The sequence below is a fragment of the Panthera tigris genome, chromosome D1, assembly GCF_018350195.1.
Source record: "Panthera tigris isolate Pti1 chromosome D1, P.tigris_Pti1_mat1.1, whole genome shotgun sequence".
NCBI classification, from domain to species: Eukaryota; Metazoa; Chordata; class Mammalia; order Carnivora; family Felidae; genus Panthera; species Panthera tigris.
Window position 1 is genome coordinate 56,235,054 of NC_056669.1, and position 16,782 is coordinate 56,251,835.

Below are 16,782 nucleotides of genomic sequence, written 5' to 3' on the forward strand. Positions count from 1 at the left end.
GCAAGTGCAAAACTGAACAAAACGTAAACCAAAAACCCAGAAGCAAGAAGCTAGAGCCTACTAGAGATATATGTGAAATCTGGGATCAGTAGTTACAAGATGAATACATTTCAGCTTCACACAGGGTGGTTGACGAGCATTTAACCACGTTTAAGAGATGGTGCTCATTTGGGGTATGTTGTCTCCCAGGCAAGGAAAATAAAAAATTGTTTAATTCATTTATGTATATACATACATATACATAAATACCTATTTTCATGAATATATGAATGAGTTTTATTGACATGTAATTCACATCCCATAAATTCCACCCATTTGAAGGGTAGAACTCAATGGTTTTCAGTATATTCAGAATTGTGCTAATACTTGCTAAAATTTTAGTATTTTTAGAGCCACCTGGGTGCCTCAGTTGATTAAGTGTCTGATTCTTGATTTCAGCTCAGGTCTATATCACTATTCTTGGGTTCAAGCCCTACACCAGGCTCCTTGCTGACAGTGCAGAGCCTGCTTGGGATTCTCTCCTCTCAAAAATAAACTTTAAAATTTTAGTAAACACTTCAATACTTGTAAAATATGTAACTGTTTCCCACTTTCCCTTTATTCTTCCGTAAATTACTTGTAAAGTGACTTAAAATTTAAAAGATACGGTGTCTATTGGACCTAGATGGTAAATAGCGATGGCTAGTCTTCCTGTCATATTGAAGGAAAACCAGTGAGGAAAGCTCCATCACCTCTGTTCCTCTGTCCCTGATGGGAAAGCGGTCCCATTGCTGGGTCTATGCTCTCCCTCTAAAGAGCAAAAATATTCTCAAAGACAAGGGAAGCCCTCTACACTGTCAACAACTTACAATTCAACCCTCCAGCTCCTCTGATTCACCACACAAGACTGGCAGGTACAGGCTGGTCATAGGGGCAGTCCATGGCCAGCCAGTGAGGGTGGAGGGTGAGATGAACCCATCACAGCAGCACTCCTCCAACAGTGGACAAAGGCCCAGCTGCACCTGGCCAGCTGAGCTGCTAGTACAATACAGGACTGAGCAGCAAAGGTGTGGTCTCATTTCAATTTCAGAGCCACTGGAGCCTCTTACTTGTAAAAACTTGAGTTTAGAATAAGTTGTTCCCAATCTAGGGCTTCATGTCACTTGTCAAACCCTAAGTAGGATCTTGAGATAGCCTAAGAATTTTCCAAAGCCTAAGAGAAATCATACATTCCTTCCTCTAATATGTATCATGTGGGCTAAAGTTGCTATAAAATGAAATTAGTGACAGAACTAGCCCATTGTAGGGATGTTCAGATTAATGGAATGTTTACAGCAAGCTCAGGGAATATAACAATTTTCTCACCAGTCATGCTGCTTAACAAGTTATACATGTAGTTTTTGATCAATAACAAATAGGGAAATGGTTTATTTCCTGGATAAAATAACATCAAAATCTCATGTCCCTGAGGAGGAAAAAAATAGTTAAGAAAAACTATTTTTTTAGGTTGAAAATGTTGACTCTAAATGATACTTAAATGACTTACTGCTCTGGTGTTGGCAGGCCCTAACACAGAACAGCTACATTTATACACAGCAAACTCAGGGCTCAGAAACCACCACTAGGTGGGATGTGGCATGGTAAAAGGCCAATTTCAGCACCTGCAGAATGTGGTAACACCTGATCAGCTATGCCCACTTCCCAGCAGAAGCAGAAAGCCGTCTCTATGGTCAAGGCCCTTAGGATGGGGAGGATCCAATACCATGAAGTTAAGCTACTAATCATTTCTAAGAGGATTTGCTTAAATACTAATAGTAACAACATCCAGTACACTCAGAGGACTTCCTATGGGTCAGGCACTGTGCTATGAAATCACATGCTCAAGGCTGAGATGACATTGATGTGCCCATGCTCATACTAAGAAGTTAACCTGGTTTTGAATGACTCTGGCTGGACGGCCTGGGCTCTCAGCTGTTGTCTCTAGAGATAGTACACTAGATGATATGCTACAGACAGGTATTGTTAGATCTTCAACTCCAACAGACTGGAGAGATACTGATGGAAAAGATTCACCAGTGCCTGTGTCAAATTTGAATCCAAGTCTGACTGCAAAGCCCAGCATCTTCCCACGTCTCCTTTTTAAAGCACTCTGCAGAAAAAGGTTATCCCCATCCCCACCAGGCTTGTACATTCCTGTAAGCCTTTGTCTAATTTCCCAATTAGATGAGACTGGCTGACTGGACGTAGGGGCTGAAGGTAACCGACTCCACACATTATCACTCTGCTGTGGGATAGAGCAGCCTGTGACAACAGTGACCTTTCTGTCTGGATGCTGACCCCCCCCTCCCCCCAAGAAACCCCCTTACCCATTGTCCTCTGGTGCCAACAGTTTTTGTACTTTCCCTGGTTCTCCATATTGAGTGTTGTCCATTGATCTGGGACCCTTGCTTGGCCCCTGGGCCTATTCTCAAATTCTCACATTCCAGCTTTCAGCCTCCTTTTCTTCACCTGAGTAACTCAAGCTTTACACATGCACACTAATAACCTGCTACTTTATTCAACGCATTTTATTCTTCCCCAAGCATCTACTTTGGTACTTATTTCCTGCTACAGCACCCCCTGGTGGGGTTACATAACAGCATGACTGAACCCCACACACCAACTTTCAGTTTTAAGTGGATTGGAAGTTAAGGAATTTAATCACCCCATCTATATACAAAGACCTGTGACTGGCTGTGCCAGTACTAGATACTGAGGTCTTAGATGACCAGGACTGCCTTAATCTGTTTCTAGCACCAAATATTCTGGATGCTTATATTAGCTGAACTAGTTTCACAACAAAAATCCCCTCACAACCAAATTACAGAAGTCCAAAAATACAAGAATTAAATAGCCTGGCTCAACATTTTCAGTAAAATTGCAAAATGCCATTAGTTTTACGCATAAAGGATAAATAAGACTTTATGATAGCTGCCTATACTGCATTAGATTTGGGGGTGGGCACAGACTCACTTAATCAAGGCACTCAAATCTCACTTTACTTGTATATAGTTACTGAGGAGGCCCAATACCAGGCTTGCCTGCTCATAACCACCTCACCCTCAGCCCTTCCCAGAAAACTTTCATCAGCTTGAGAAACTGTCACCTCAAGTTGAGAAGCATGGGGAAATAAACATTCATTTTTGTATTTAGGCTCTGCTTCCTAATGATACAATACATTCCACTCCCTAGAACACAGTAAGCAGTCATTAGCACATTAGCTACCCTAGAGGTTAGAGACTTCCAAAGGGGAGTGTCTCTACTAAAAACTGAAAAAACAATGAGAGGTTACTTCTAGATAAAGTAAGGATCAACATCAAAGGCCCCTGAAAGGGGGAGGGCAGAGACACATTTGTCACTGCGTTCCCAATGTAACTCATGCACTAGTCACGTAGGATTTTCCTGCCAGCCTGTCCTGCACTAGTTTCACCTGAAGAAACTAGGATAACTCAATTTGTTAAAGCCCATCAACAGAAAATGCTTCAAATATGACAAACTGTAGACATGTAAATGTTCTTCTAGAGTGTAACAGCTCAGAGGACTGAGCATAGAAATGTGGATTCTAATCACAGCTCTATGCTGCTTAGGAAAATGTATTTCAGCATTTTAGGCTCTTCAGTAGCACAAGCAAATTCCCTTTACACTTTAGAGAGACTCAGGATTAAATGAGAATAATGCAGAACACTACCTATAGTGTATAATGACCCAAAATATAATGGAATGGGCAAAATAAAACACACTCATTTTCTATGTGCAATACAGATTCCCTTATACATCAGAGGAAAAAAAGCCATCTTAAACATATCCCTCTTCTAAACCTGTAACACCAAACTGCAGGTGAATGAATCAAAGTGCTGTCCTATTAACCATCAGCCTTCAGCTTTCACCAGATTTATGGGATATTGGGTCTGGTTAACTCTGCTTGGCTCCTCCTGTTCTGGCTCCTGCCTCATAAGCACAGCTGAAACCAAGGATTTCCTGGCAGCCGAAAGAATCAATCAAGGAGTATTCCCTTGGGGCAACAGAATTATCAGTCCAAATAGTGGACCTACAGTCCATTCAGGCCATGCGTCTTTTTCAAAGATTTTATTAGAGGTCTTTAGAGAGCAAAATCCAAACTCCAGATCCAGCTGCCAAGAAGACCCTGAAACAGAATAAAGCACAACAATAAGAACAGAATCTTCACCTGAATATTGGGTTCTTTCATTTCCCATTTAGGGTTTGTGTGAATATATACAGAGAACACCTAGAACACACAAGAGGTGCTGGGCATAGAAGAGGCTTGATGTTACTATTTTAACTGAAGAGGCTGCTGAAGAACAGGCAACTAATAACTAACAAGAGAGCCTTGATGATTTTAAGCAAATAAAGGAAAACTTATTTCAAACGCAGTAAACATAGGAATTTTTTGAGAGACCATGAGCAGGGGAGAGGGGCAGAGGGAGAAAGAGAATCTTAAGCAGGCTCCATGCTCAGCATGGAGCCCAACACGGGGCTCGATCCCACAACCCTGGGATCATGACCTGAGCTAAAACCAAGAGTCAGACACTCAAATGACTGAGGCTCCCAGGCACCCCAACAGAGGAACTTCGTTAAGAGATGAAAGGCAAATACTCCTAACAGAATCCCTGGGTAAACAGGCCTCTGGATCCAACCTGTGTCGTAAAGCAAGTACAATCTAATTTTTATGTATCAAGTGCTTACCACAGTGTGGGATATAGAATTATTAATAGGAAGACAGGGAATAGGGTCTTACTCTACCCCAAGAGGTCCCTGGAGACATACCTATTATGCTGTGGGTACTGGTTGAGGCATGGCAGGCGGCTCGGGTTTCCCACCTTTCTGTTCTGAGATGGGGGTGGTGGGAAGGATCTCATCTTTGGGTTCCACAATGCTCACATGATCTGGCAGGGGCTTCTTAGGGCCAATCTTACCACTTGGGTCCCAGGGAAGCATGATCTTCACTTTGATGCCCAGCACACCTAGAAGATGCCATAGTTAGAATCTAGCTGGGGCTGCACCGATCCCATAAGACAGGACAGAAAGAAGAGGACAGTAGGTTACTCAAGCACCCCTGGGTCTGGTCCCTTCTCAGACAAATGCCTCTAATCAATCAATGAACAGGACACTTTTGCAAAAGGAACCCATGCGCAGCACCACAGAACGTGGCACTGACAAGGACCAAGAGCAGGATGTGACCTTTCTGACTCGTCATCGTATCATCACCGAAGGGTACACAGGTGGCTAAGAGCAAACCAACTCTCGGATCTGACTGATCTCAGTAATTCTCACAGTTCAATACAGCACATTAATCAGTAAACCCAAGGAGTATCAACATGCTCCACTACTCCCAAAATGAACTCCCCAAACACTGCAGTGTGCGTGGAAAGCACATCTATCTGCTAAAAGCCCTTTGCCCCAAGCACTCCCAGCTGCTTACCCTGTCTGAGCAGCACATGGCGCACAGCAGTATCAACATAGTAGTTAACAGGGTCCCCGCTGTGAATCATCAGGCCATCCACAAACTTCATGGATTTAGCCCTCTGTCCTCGGAGTTTCCCAGACACCACGACCTCACAGCCTTTGGCCCCACTCTCCATGATGAACCGCAGCACACCATAGCAGGCCCTTTGGGAGAACAAGAGACAGATACCCACCTATCATCACCAAAGATAGGGATTGTTCAAGCCCACCACACCCCACCATGTTAAAAAACAGATACAAAAAGCACAAGACTTATTAGTCTGCACTATCTTCAACTTTAATGGAGAATAAATTTGACCAGAGCCTGGCAATTCTCCTTCATTCCCATCACACCTCATCTTAGGCTAATTCCTTAGGGAATATTTACCAAATCCTTCTAACCACATGCTTCCCAGCCTTGGTTGCACATTAGGATCATCTCAACAAGATTAAAATAGAACAAAAAAACCTGTGAAGTCTAGACCTCACTCCAGGCCAATTAAATGGTGAGGGTGGTAAAACTCAGCATTTCACAATCGGGTAAGCACTCAGTTTAAGAACCCAGAAGTACCCCAGTCATTGAGTGGCCCCTTATCTCCAGAATTCACATTCATTAGGAACCCTAACTACTAATGTGGGTTCCTAGCCACCTTGACTAGAGTGCTGGAAAAAGAGGTTTCTAGGCCTATACATTGACAGTAAGCCTTAAAATATCATGCCCAACTCGTTTATCACCGCATACCCTGGGAAATACTAATTGGGAGAGCTAGATGCCACTTTAGACAGGGAAGGTAGGACCCGGCACTCTAGGATCTAGGCCCCTTTGCATCATCTCATGTAATCACCACAAAAAGGAGAGGTGGATGTAATGACCTCCATTTACAAATAGGAGATCCGAGGGTCAGAAACTCAGTAAGAGGCTCAGGTCTCAGAACTTCCAAGTCAAACTTCTCTGTGTACGAAAAATTACCTGGACCAGGTTGCTGGGCCACACCCCCACTTTCCACTTCAGTGGGTGGAGACTGACAAGTTTTATTTCTAACAGGTCCTCTGATGATGACAGTGACGCTGGCCCAGGGACCAAGCTTTTGAGGACCACGGTTCTAAGTGGAGTGGCTGGTACTCAAACCAGGCAGGCAGCCTTTTTTAGAAGCCCTGCCTACAGCCGTTCCTGCTACCTATTTCCCCATCAGGTCAACGTTCCTAAAGCTCAGCTCTCATGTCCTTCCCCTGCTGAAAAACCTGCCAGGGCTCTGCATGACGTACTGACTGAATTTTAAACACCCAAGCAAGGCATTCCGACAACTTCACAAATAGTGAAACTACACAAAGAACTCCTACTGAAATCTTACCAGTAGGCCCAGCTCCAGAGCCATCTAGCCACCTCATGGCTTTACAGTCCATCCCTCCTCACAGCACTATCTACATACATACATACAGATAAGCTCTCCCATCAGGACTATGTCTCACCTCTTTATAATCCCTGCACTTAATGGATCTGAGTAACTTCACCAAGAATCTTAACTTACTCTCCCTGGAGTTCCCTAATCATTAAAAGGTTCAAGACACTTACCTCCGCACAGCGAGGCCTCCTAGGAGTTTGTAACGCAGAGACTCTGCCTGGGCAATAGCACACAGACCTCTTGTGGCCACTTTTTCAGCATAAAGCTTTAAGAAGGAAACAAGTCACAGCCTTAAACCAGTGTTTTCTACAAAAAACGAGTTCATTCATCATGCCAGCATGTATCACTGTTGGCATCCCTCAAGTACTAAACACTTCTGCTACCCACGAGTAACATGCACTGTGATATAGTTCGAACCTTTCCTTATTGCCCTCCCACCCCTAGCTCCTTCTACGGCTACACCAACTGACGGGGTAGCCAATCCATTATACCATTATCATACCCAAACTGAATGTAAAAATCCCTTAACCACCAGAAACGAGCAGAACAGGCCTATAAACTGAAGCCCACTGGATATTAAGAGACCTTCAACAAAATACCACTCCATTTATAAAATTTAGTGATCATAACTAAGATCTACATGACGTTAAGAGTTTATAGAAGTACCACCCTAAATAACCATTTCCAGGACCACAGTTATCTCTGGCGTAAGCCAAGATCACTCACCTCTACACTGCCCTCAGGAAAACCAAATCTCTTCTGAACCACAGCGGTCAATTCTCGGATCCGCCGGCCCTTCTCACCCAGAACATTCTGCGTCCTTGGGAAAATAAAGAGGGAGAATTTATAACTCTCACAAAATTCCGGACAGGACTTTAAATCTTATATGCATGTGGTAGTAAAGTCTCATTCATCTGACACAAGGATATATAAATTCTAGATAACAAGAACTAGAATTAGATTTAAAATGCCGTTAATAAAAACCGTACGTTTACTAAGGCCAGCTCACTGGTTGTCCCCTTAAATTTATAGAATACGCCGTCCTAGCATATACAACTACAGGTGATAACCAGGAAAACTGAGTCTTCACCTGGTGGCCAAGATGATGATTTCTGTCCTGGTTGGTGTAACTCGGACCTCAACCCCGGAGTAGCCATCTTCAGCCAGCTCCCGCGTGAGAAACTCGTTCAGTTCGGCTTTGAAGATGCCATCAGCGACAAACTAACCAAAAGATAAAACTTGCAATTAGAACATGGATGCAGGGTCACTTTTTCCTGCCTAGTCCTTCTGCCAGGGCCCCTCTCATCAAAATTCCACACCTCTAACAACCAGCCCATCACCTCTCTATTACCCTTGTTCCATCTGGAACGGGGCAACCCTTCTCAGACAAATGCCTCTAGGTCGTCCTTTGGAAGTTACTTTAACCCGAGGGCCCTTAAAACTGCCACAGAACGCGGCACGAAGTAGGGGCCCCCCGGACAAAGAGAAAACCTCCAGTCAGACTCGTCATCTTCTCTTCATTGAAGGGTTTTTAAGACGTGTTTATGTGGATGTACGTATACATACTGAACGGAAAGCTGCCCCGAAAGGGCACATTTACCACTCACTCACTCAGAACAGCAGAGATACTAACTACCCTCGGAACTGGTGAAAATACAGTGACTTAAGCAGTCCCACATAGACACAACTTGGACCATCAGAAGAACCCCAGCCACGTTATCTTGCGGTCAAGTACCTGTGGTCTTACAAAACTGGCAAGTCCTAACTCGAAAAGAGTGTGGATCTACGAGATGTTATGCACACACAAAAACGACAAGCTGCCTCTTTCTAAAGCAACTGGGTCTTTACACAGTTCTCGCCCACGGAAAAACGAAAGTTAAAGCTCGAAAAGTTCAAGTTCTCCCCGGGTCTCCTTCCTCTCTTCCTCCAGGAGTTTCCTTTGGGCCCCAGACGTAGCAAGAAACTGACAGTAGCTTTTCCAATTGAGGTCTTTGGGGTCGGTCAGAAGGCGGCATCCTGCCACGAATAAAGCACGAATACGCTGCTCCCTCTCCTACCCAAAGCCACAGTGTGAGCCGTGGTGGGAAATAGCTCACGCTCCCCACATAGCATTCGTTTAGTAAAGCTATCTGTCGACCAAAAAATGCTCACAAGCGCTTTCTCCGGCGCAGGAGGGGCGCCCGGCGCTCATCTCTGCTCTCCGCCCAGAAGCGGCAGAGATGTCTCGCTGCCTGACTTCCGCCGCCGAACTGCGCTCGCCCGGCTCGGGCCCCGCGTTCCATCCGCCGCCATCCGCAGCCCGCGGGAACGCCAAGCGGCCACGGCCGCTTCCCGACGCAGGACCCAAAGCCGCAAGTCTTGCGAAGGCATCGCCACAAGCCCCGACCCGCGCGGCGCCACGGTTCCCCGGACCGGCCCTCAGGGTCTCACCTTCCTCTTCTTGGAAATTTGCACCGCCATCTTGCTGCCGCGCACCGCCGAAAGGAAAGGAAGTGGCTCGCCGGCGGAAGTACGTATAAAGGGCGCGGGCGACGACAAAGAACTGCGCGACGTCAACGCCTGTGGGCCCTCCTGGGAAATGTAGTTTTTAGGAAAGCGTTAAAGGGGAGGCGGGGAAGAAGGGTAATGGAGACCCCTATAGGCAGAAACAGGAAGAGTAGCAGATCAATCAGAACTTTGGAACTGCAGGGGAGCTTACAGTCCAACTCTCATTAGCTTAAAAGTGAGCAACGTGAGACACAGAGATGGAAATTACAGTTACAAGGTCATACGGCAACAGCATGGAATCCTGGTCCCTACACTATACACTGTAATAAAAAGTCAGCTGAAAGCCCTCCATGAAATCCGTTTAGGTGCCCAGCTCTTCCAATTTGTGACCATTTCCTGTTCCAAATGATGACACTAATAATATCTAATATTTATTAAATATTCTAGGGACCGTTCTATGCCCTTTATGTTATGAACTCATTTACCTGTACCTTGCTTTCATAAAGTCCGTTAAAACTTGTAATGGAAGTCGCAAAAATAATAGTTCGTGGACTCACAATTATTCTTCAACTAAAAAATTTTCCCCTTACATTTTGAAATTTTCAAATGTACAGAAAAGTGGAAAGGATTGTGCATATGTGCATCACCAAGGCGCTCCAATTGACCTTTGCGTATTTGCTTTATCAAGCATCTATCCATCCCTCTATCCACCCAACAGTGCATCATTTGATGCATTTCAAAGTAGGGGCACCTGGGTGGCTCAGTCAGTTAAGCGTCTGACTGCGGCTCAGGTCATAATCTCACAGCTCGTGAGTTTGAGTCCCGCATCGGGCTCTGCGTTGACAGCTCAGAGACTGGAGCCTACTCTGGATTCTGTGTCTCCCTCTCTCTCTGCCCCTCCCCTGTTCACACCCTGTCTCTCTCTCTCTCTCTCTCTCTCTCTCTCTCTCTCTCTCAAAAAATAAACATTAAAAAAAATTCAAAGTAAATTGCAGACATCAGCACACTTCACTCCGAAACACCTCAACAACAGTTTTATTGAGAAATAATTGATATACATCACTGTATAAGTTTAAGGCATACAGTTTTATTTACAAATATTGTGGAATGATTGCCATTGTAGTTCAGCTAACACCTATCATGTCATATAGATACAATAAAAAGAAAAGGAAGAAGAAGAAAAAGTTTCTCTGTGATGAAGGTGGGTTTTTTTTTTTTTTTGCAGATGCATTGCATTTTATTTAATTGTGTTTTTTTAATTTGAATTTTAGTTAGTTAACATACACTGCAATATCGGTTTCAGGAGGAGCAGTTTTATTTTAAATTTGAATAGTTTGCCTACACTTAAAATCAGGACATTTCTCTGTAAAGCTATTTTAGGCTTCTCTTAAAAATAGATCTAGCAGAATACTAGGCCCACATTTCCTCATGCAGCACTCTCCTTCCCTGTTAGATGGTGAAGGGCTTTCCAATGTGCCACAGCCCCTGGCAGCTTCGCTCATTTATTGTCTGGCCCTAGAAGCCATCTGAGATTTTCCCCAGCACTAAAACAACTCCGATGCAAAGATCTGTCCTATAATCACAGAATTACCAGAGTTCTGGGGGGGGAGTGGAGCAGAGAGACCAGGGAAAATGAAAAGAAGTAAATGAGCCAAAGAGATAGTTAGGCTGTGAACCCATGTATCTTGGTGATGGATTGCGGTTGAGGGGGAGTTGAGAATGATACCCCAATTTCTGATGCCAGCAGTGGGCGCTTGGTGACAACCCTCACTGAGATGAGGCACCCAGGATCAGGCTTTTTTCTCCCTGGGTCATCTCCCTCTGCTCCTCACTCCCTTCCTCATCCAGCTCCACGGTTTGTTGATTCGGTGGTGCCAGGCTGATAAAGCGTCCGCCCTGATGAGTCTGCCTACCTGACTTTTCTGTGCCCTCACACAGGACCTGGGTGCTGTGGGACAGCAGCAGCCTTGCATGCTGGGGTCAGAATATTTTCTCGTCCAGATATGCCCCTCATGCTCCCACGGTGCCTGTTGTAAGCGTTGCCAGACCAGAGCCTCCCCTCACTCTCAGTGATCAGCTTCCCTCCTAACCCCTGCCCCTGGGTAGATTGTACAGGCAAGAACTGCCCCTCACCCATCCTGTGATTGTGTGTGCCCTCCTCCCTGCTCAGGAAAGAGACCCTCTTCTTGCCCAAGGTCGACCACCCCTCTGTGTTCTGGTTCAAGTTTAGTTCTGTTCCTTTGAGACCTTGCTCTAGCAGTCATGCCTTCTCTTTCCTGTGATACTGTTCTTTTACTGGCTCTTTCTTCCCCGTGCTAAATATGTCACTTCTTCCTCGTCGATCCCATAACCACCACACCTCATTTCACTGGGTTGGAATGGCCTGCTTATGTCCCACTAGACCGTCAGGACCAAGCCTGTTTTGTTCGTTATAACCAGAGCTTGGGATATGGCCTGGCTCGAGCCCAGTGTCAGTAAGCTTTGACGAGCAATCAAATCAATGCATGAATTCTGGTTTTAGATCCTTTCCTAGTAGCATGGTTCATACGAATTTGTTTGCAAGTGCCATTTCTAAACCAGGCTCTGGAGACTCAAAACTGAGCATCAGACCATGGCAAGTTCTTGGAGGTAAATCCACCCCAAGGCTCCACGGTAGCTCCTCAGCGACACTAGGAGAGGCTGCCTGCCTGGGTATTGTCCTCTGGTTCCAGAAGGAAGCCTGTGAAGGGAGCCTTTGTCTTTATCATGATGCCTTACATTTTGTCTAAGACCATTATAAGAAGATAATGTATTACTCAAAATAACACCACAGGAATAATAGTGGCCACAATACCCTGAACTCTAATAGAAGCAGGGACTGTGAGGATGCCTTAATCTCCCCTGGGACATCCAAAGTATAACCAAGGCTCACTGTGTTGAGCCCCCAGTGCCACAGAAGTGTCCTCGGAACTTGGAAGAGGGAGCCGTGGGCGGGAGAACACATATGGCCTTTTGGCCATGCAGGCAGACCATGCCTGGGCTCTGTGAGTGCCACACAGATACCGTCCTGAAATTCCAGAAGACCAAAGGTGTGGTTTGCCCTGGCATATATCCATGGAGGTAGGTGCAAGAATGCTCATTATGGGCCACCTGGGTGGCTCAGTCAGTTGAGTGTCTGACTTCAGCTTAGGTCATGATCTCATGGTTCGTGAGTTTGAACCCACCATTGGGCTCTCACTGCCAGTGCGGGGGGTCTACTCAGGATTCTCTGTCTCTCTCTGTCTCTCTCTCTCTCTCTGCCCCTCCCCCACTTGCACCCTCTCCACCATCCCCCCTGTCAAAAATAAATAAACATAAAATAAAGAATGCTTGAGGTGGCTCAGTTGGTTGGATGTCCAGCTTGGGCTCAGGTCATGATCTCACGGTTCGTGGGTTCAAGCCCCACGTCAGGCTCTGTGCTTTCAGCTCAGAGACTGCAGCCTGCTTCGGATTCTGTCTCCAGCTCTCTCTGCCCCTCCTCTGCTGTGCTCTGTCTCTGTCTCTAAAATAAATAAACATCAAAAAAATTTTAAAAAACAAAATAAAGAATGCCCATTATAGCAGTGTTATTAATAGTGAAAACATAAAAACAGCCCCAAAACTGTAGGGAAATGGCTGTGGAATATTATGTAGTCATTAAAGAGAATGAGATGCACATATGAATAGAGCACCAAGAGATACTGCTACACCAGAAAAACAAATTGCAGAACAATATGGACTGTGCAATATCTTTGTATGGTAAAATAAAATATATATGCATATAGATACATCGAAGGATCTCTACCCAACTGATGGAGAACTAAACCTACTTCTGGGAATGGAACAGTATTGAGGGAGGTGAAAGGCTATTTACTTTATTGCTTCCCTTATAATAAATATATATATTCATTACTTGTGGACTTAAATACAAATAACAAAGAAAAAAAAATGCAAGGGCCACATACATTTTGGATTTCTGACCACACGACCACTTGTGAAACAATGTGAATGCCCCAGCCTCCAGCACCAAATGCCATAATCCTTTCTTCTGATAGTTTAAGGTAAAGAAAAAAGTTTCTTTTCTTAAATTCTAAATCTGTACTGTCCCATACAGTAGCCACTGGCCTCACGGGGATGCTGAACATTCGAGATGTGGCTGGTCAGAGTGAACAGTAAGTATAAGTATACGATGCACACCAGACTTCAAGGTATATATAAACGAAGAAATTTCCATTAATAATTTTTATATTGATTATATGTTGAGACAATAACACTTTAGACACGTTGGGTTAAAATATACTATTAAAATTAAGTTCACCTGTTTCTTTTGCCCTTTGGGTGGCTCGGTCAGTTAAGTCGCCGACTTCAGCTCAGGTCGTGATCTCACGGTTTGTGAGTTCGAGTCCCACGTCTGACTCTGGTCCTGACAGCTCAGAGTCTGGAGACCGATTCAGATTCCGTGTCTCCCTCTCTCTCTGCCCCTTCTCTGCTCATGCTCAGTCTCTCTCTCTCTCTCTCTCTCTCTCTCTCTCTCTCTCTCTCCCCCTCTCAAAAATAAATAAACATTAAAAAAAGAAGAAAAACTGGAATTACATATATGGCTCCCATCTGAGGCCCTCAACATTTCCACTGGATAGTGCTGCTGTACTCTTTTCCACTGCAGAGATCAATGGTGTCTGACTTCTTGTTTTCTTGGGATTGGGCACAGTGACTGGCAGGGCACGGGCAGTCGGCAACTGCCCACAGACTTACAGAACAGAGGAAAGCTCACTTGAAGTGTTGACGTACCAATCTTGTTTCTCTGTTTGCCTGGGGCGTTGGGAAGCTCAGAGCTAAATTTCATGCTCAGTTGAGGTCCTAACAATGTGGGAAACAAAGGCAGAAGAAAAAATTAAATTTCCTGACAACTTACAGTCCACTGACAAGTCCTCAAGACGGGCAGAGTGACCTTCCTCTGGGAACCCAGCTGCTTCCATGATGATACTTTGCGAAGGGCAAGATGTGATCTTAGCCCAACCCCCAGGATCCTGTAAGTCTACTTTAACATATAAAAATTCCTTTGGAAACTTCCTTTATCTCTAGCCGCCCCCACCAACATATATGTTGGCAATCCTACTCCAAGCTTATGGCCCACTGATATGCATCTGAAGGATCTCATGACTGAGGTCAGTAATAAATGACCTTTTCCTAACACTGGCTAGCCCCCACAAGGTCCTGGAAGCCTTGATTCCAAAATTCCTTGGAGACTTACGCTATCCCTAACCTCTCCCCACTTAAAGGTATGTAATCAATCACCCGTCACAACCCCCGTGCAGCTCTTTCTGCAGGACACGGGTCCTGTCCTTGTGCTTTAATGAAACCACCTTTTTGCACCAAAGATATCTCAAGAATTCTTTCTGGGCCACTGGCTCCAAACCCCAACCTTTTCCACATCACTAGGACCCCATTCTGGCCTGGACCCACTCTAGACAGGTGGAAGAGACCCATCAGGGGGCATTCAGGATCGTTCCTGCAGCTCTAGCACCAGGAAAGTAAGACCATCACAGCCCTTCTTCCACATACATCCGCTCTCTCTCTTCCATAAACCGAGCCCACGTGATCCGGTGAATGAGTAAAGGTGAACTCAGCGTTCAGGTTTTTCTGAGCAAACTGCCTATGTGGCCCCTAGACCCACATGGCAGGCTGGGGTATGGATTTAAATCCTTGCCTTTGGGGTTAGGCAAAACATTTCTCAGGTTGAATGACACTTTGGAGAAATTCCAAGTTTTCTCATCCAGCAGAACTTTTCCAAGCAACTTTTCAGGGTGGCATAGTGTTTAAGTTCACACACTTGAGCCAGACAGTCTAGGTACCCACCCCTGGTCTGCTGGTTTACTAGCCACGTGGCCTCAATCAGGTTATGCCTGCATCAATTTCCTCTTCTATTAAGTGGATGAAAATAATAGTAAACCCACCTCAACCTCATGGGGTGATTGTGGGGTGAAATGAATTAATACAGGCCAAATGCTTAGCACATAGTTAAGCACCCAAAACATAGTAAGTGCTCAATTAGCATTAGTTATTCCATGGATCCACGGCTTATGCCAGGTCCTGGGGAAACTGATGAATCTGACCCAGCCCCTGCTCAGATCTGGGATGAGGTGGAGGATACAGATAAATGAGTGTGATAAGCATCATAAGTGTCATGATGGGGGCAATAGAGTACTGAGAGGACAGGATATTTGAAAGGATGTCACAGGGGCGCCTGGGTGGCTCAGTCGGTTGAGCGTCCGACTTCAGCTCAGGTCATGATCTCGCGGTCCGTGAGTTCGAGCCCCACGTCGGGCTCTGGGCTGATGGCTCAGAGCCTGGAGCCTGCTTCCGATTCTGTGTCTCCCTCTCTCTCTGCCCCTCCCCCGTTCATGCTCTGTCTCTCTCTGTCTCAAAAATAAATAAAACGTTAAAAAAAATTAAAAAAAAAAAAAAGAAAGGATGTCACAGAGATCCAATCCTTAAGCTGAGGCTCACAAGACACGTAGGTGTTTGCCAGCCCAGTGGACACTTCGGGCAAAATGAAGGGGCCGACCTCCCTCATTACGAAAATAGCTTTCTTTTCTGATTCAAAAAATAAAATGCATTCATAAAAAACATGGAAAAGAATAAAGAAGGAAATAAAAACGATGCTGTACTGGTTAAGCAGTGTAAACATATCGGGGCACATTTCCCCAGATCTCTCCTCGGGCAGTGAGATATATTCTCACGAATAGATGTGCAACTGCAGCGTCACGCAAATGGTGTCACCACAATGCACGGGGGCCATGAAGGATGCTGGAGCCCTGCCAGAAGGATGCTGAGGGGATGGAAGCAGGGTTAGAGGGGGGCATTGGGGAAATAACGAAGCCTGCTCGATCTGTTTCATATCCCAATGCTGCCACTTACAAGGCGTTGTGATCTCAGGCAATTCATTAACCTTCTGAAGCTCAGATCCTTCATCTGGAAAGAGGAGACATCATCAGGCTTCCTGCAAGGGCACGGGATCAGCATGTGGTCTGGAGAGGTGGGGCCCAATGACAGCTGTAACAAGGACGAGTAAGGGGAGGGCAGGCAGGTATGAAAGACCAGCTAAAGCCTTTCTGAGAGGGTGTCACCAAACCCAGCTCGAGGATGGGGAACACAAGTGGGGCACTAGACTCTGTCTAGTCTCACTTTAGGACGGGGACATCTCACCTTTCTGAACCTGCTCTTCGAAGCAAAGCTTTGCTTACTTTGCCCTCTGGCGGCCACAATCTGCAACTACAGCGCTTTGCTCAAGCTCTTTCCCAGAAGGGTGCGGGGCTGGGGCTCTTCCCAGCGGGTACTCCTTACCTCTTCTCCTGGTCCACTAAGCAAGTGAGCATCTCAGGTAGCCAAATGCAGGGGGCTGAGAATGTGGGAG

General features: G+C 45.5%; 1 protein-coding gene and 2 non-coding genes across 3 annotated transcripts; all 3 read right to left on the minus strand.

Moving 5' to 3' along the window:
• Window positions 1-4,089: 4,089 nt before the first annotated feature.
• On the minus strand, window positions 4,090-9,388 carry RPS3 (ribosomal protein S3). The gene is made up of 7 exons (XM_007080824.2): window positions 9,315-9,388; window positions 7,975-8,105; window positions 7,611-7,704; window positions 7,055-7,149; window positions 5,459-5,646; window positions 4,804-5,000; window positions 4,090-4,162 (listed from the first exon to the last, which is right to left on the minus strand). Exons 1-6 carry the CDS (start codon window positions 9,342-9,344, stop codon window positions 4,807-4,809), a joined length of 732 nt encoding a protein of 243 aa, XP_007080886.1. The 5' UTR covers window positions 9,345-9,388; the 3' UTR covers window positions 4,090-4,162; window positions 4,804-4,806.
• On the minus strand, window positions 5,105-5,249 carry LOC122231587. Its single transcript, XR_006208846.1, has one exon. It is a non-coding gene; the product is annotated as a small nucleolar RNA SNORD15 (small nucleolar RNA).
• Window positions 8,262-8,410, minus strand: LOC122231588. Its single transcript, XR_006208847.1, has one exon. It is a non-coding gene; the product is annotated as a small nucleolar RNA SNORD15 (small nucleolar RNA).
• Window positions 9,389-16,782: the final 7,394 nt, after the last annotated feature.

What these genes read in the sequence shown, in the direction of transcription:
- RPS3 (XM_007080824.2), bottom strand. Translation starts at nt 9,344, where the DNA reads ATGGCGGTGCAAATTTCCAAGAAGAGGAAG. An exon ending in ATCATCATCTTGGCCACCAG is followed by an intron (nt 7,705 to 7,974) that starts GTGAAGACTCAG and finishes TATTTTCCCAAG; the next exon opens with GACGCAGAATGTTCTGGGTG. An exon ending in CCATGTGCTGCTCAGACAGG is followed by an intron (nt 5,001 to 5,458) that starts GTAAGCAGCTGG and finishes GGCATCTTCTAG; the next exon opens with GTGTGCTGGGCATCAAAGTG.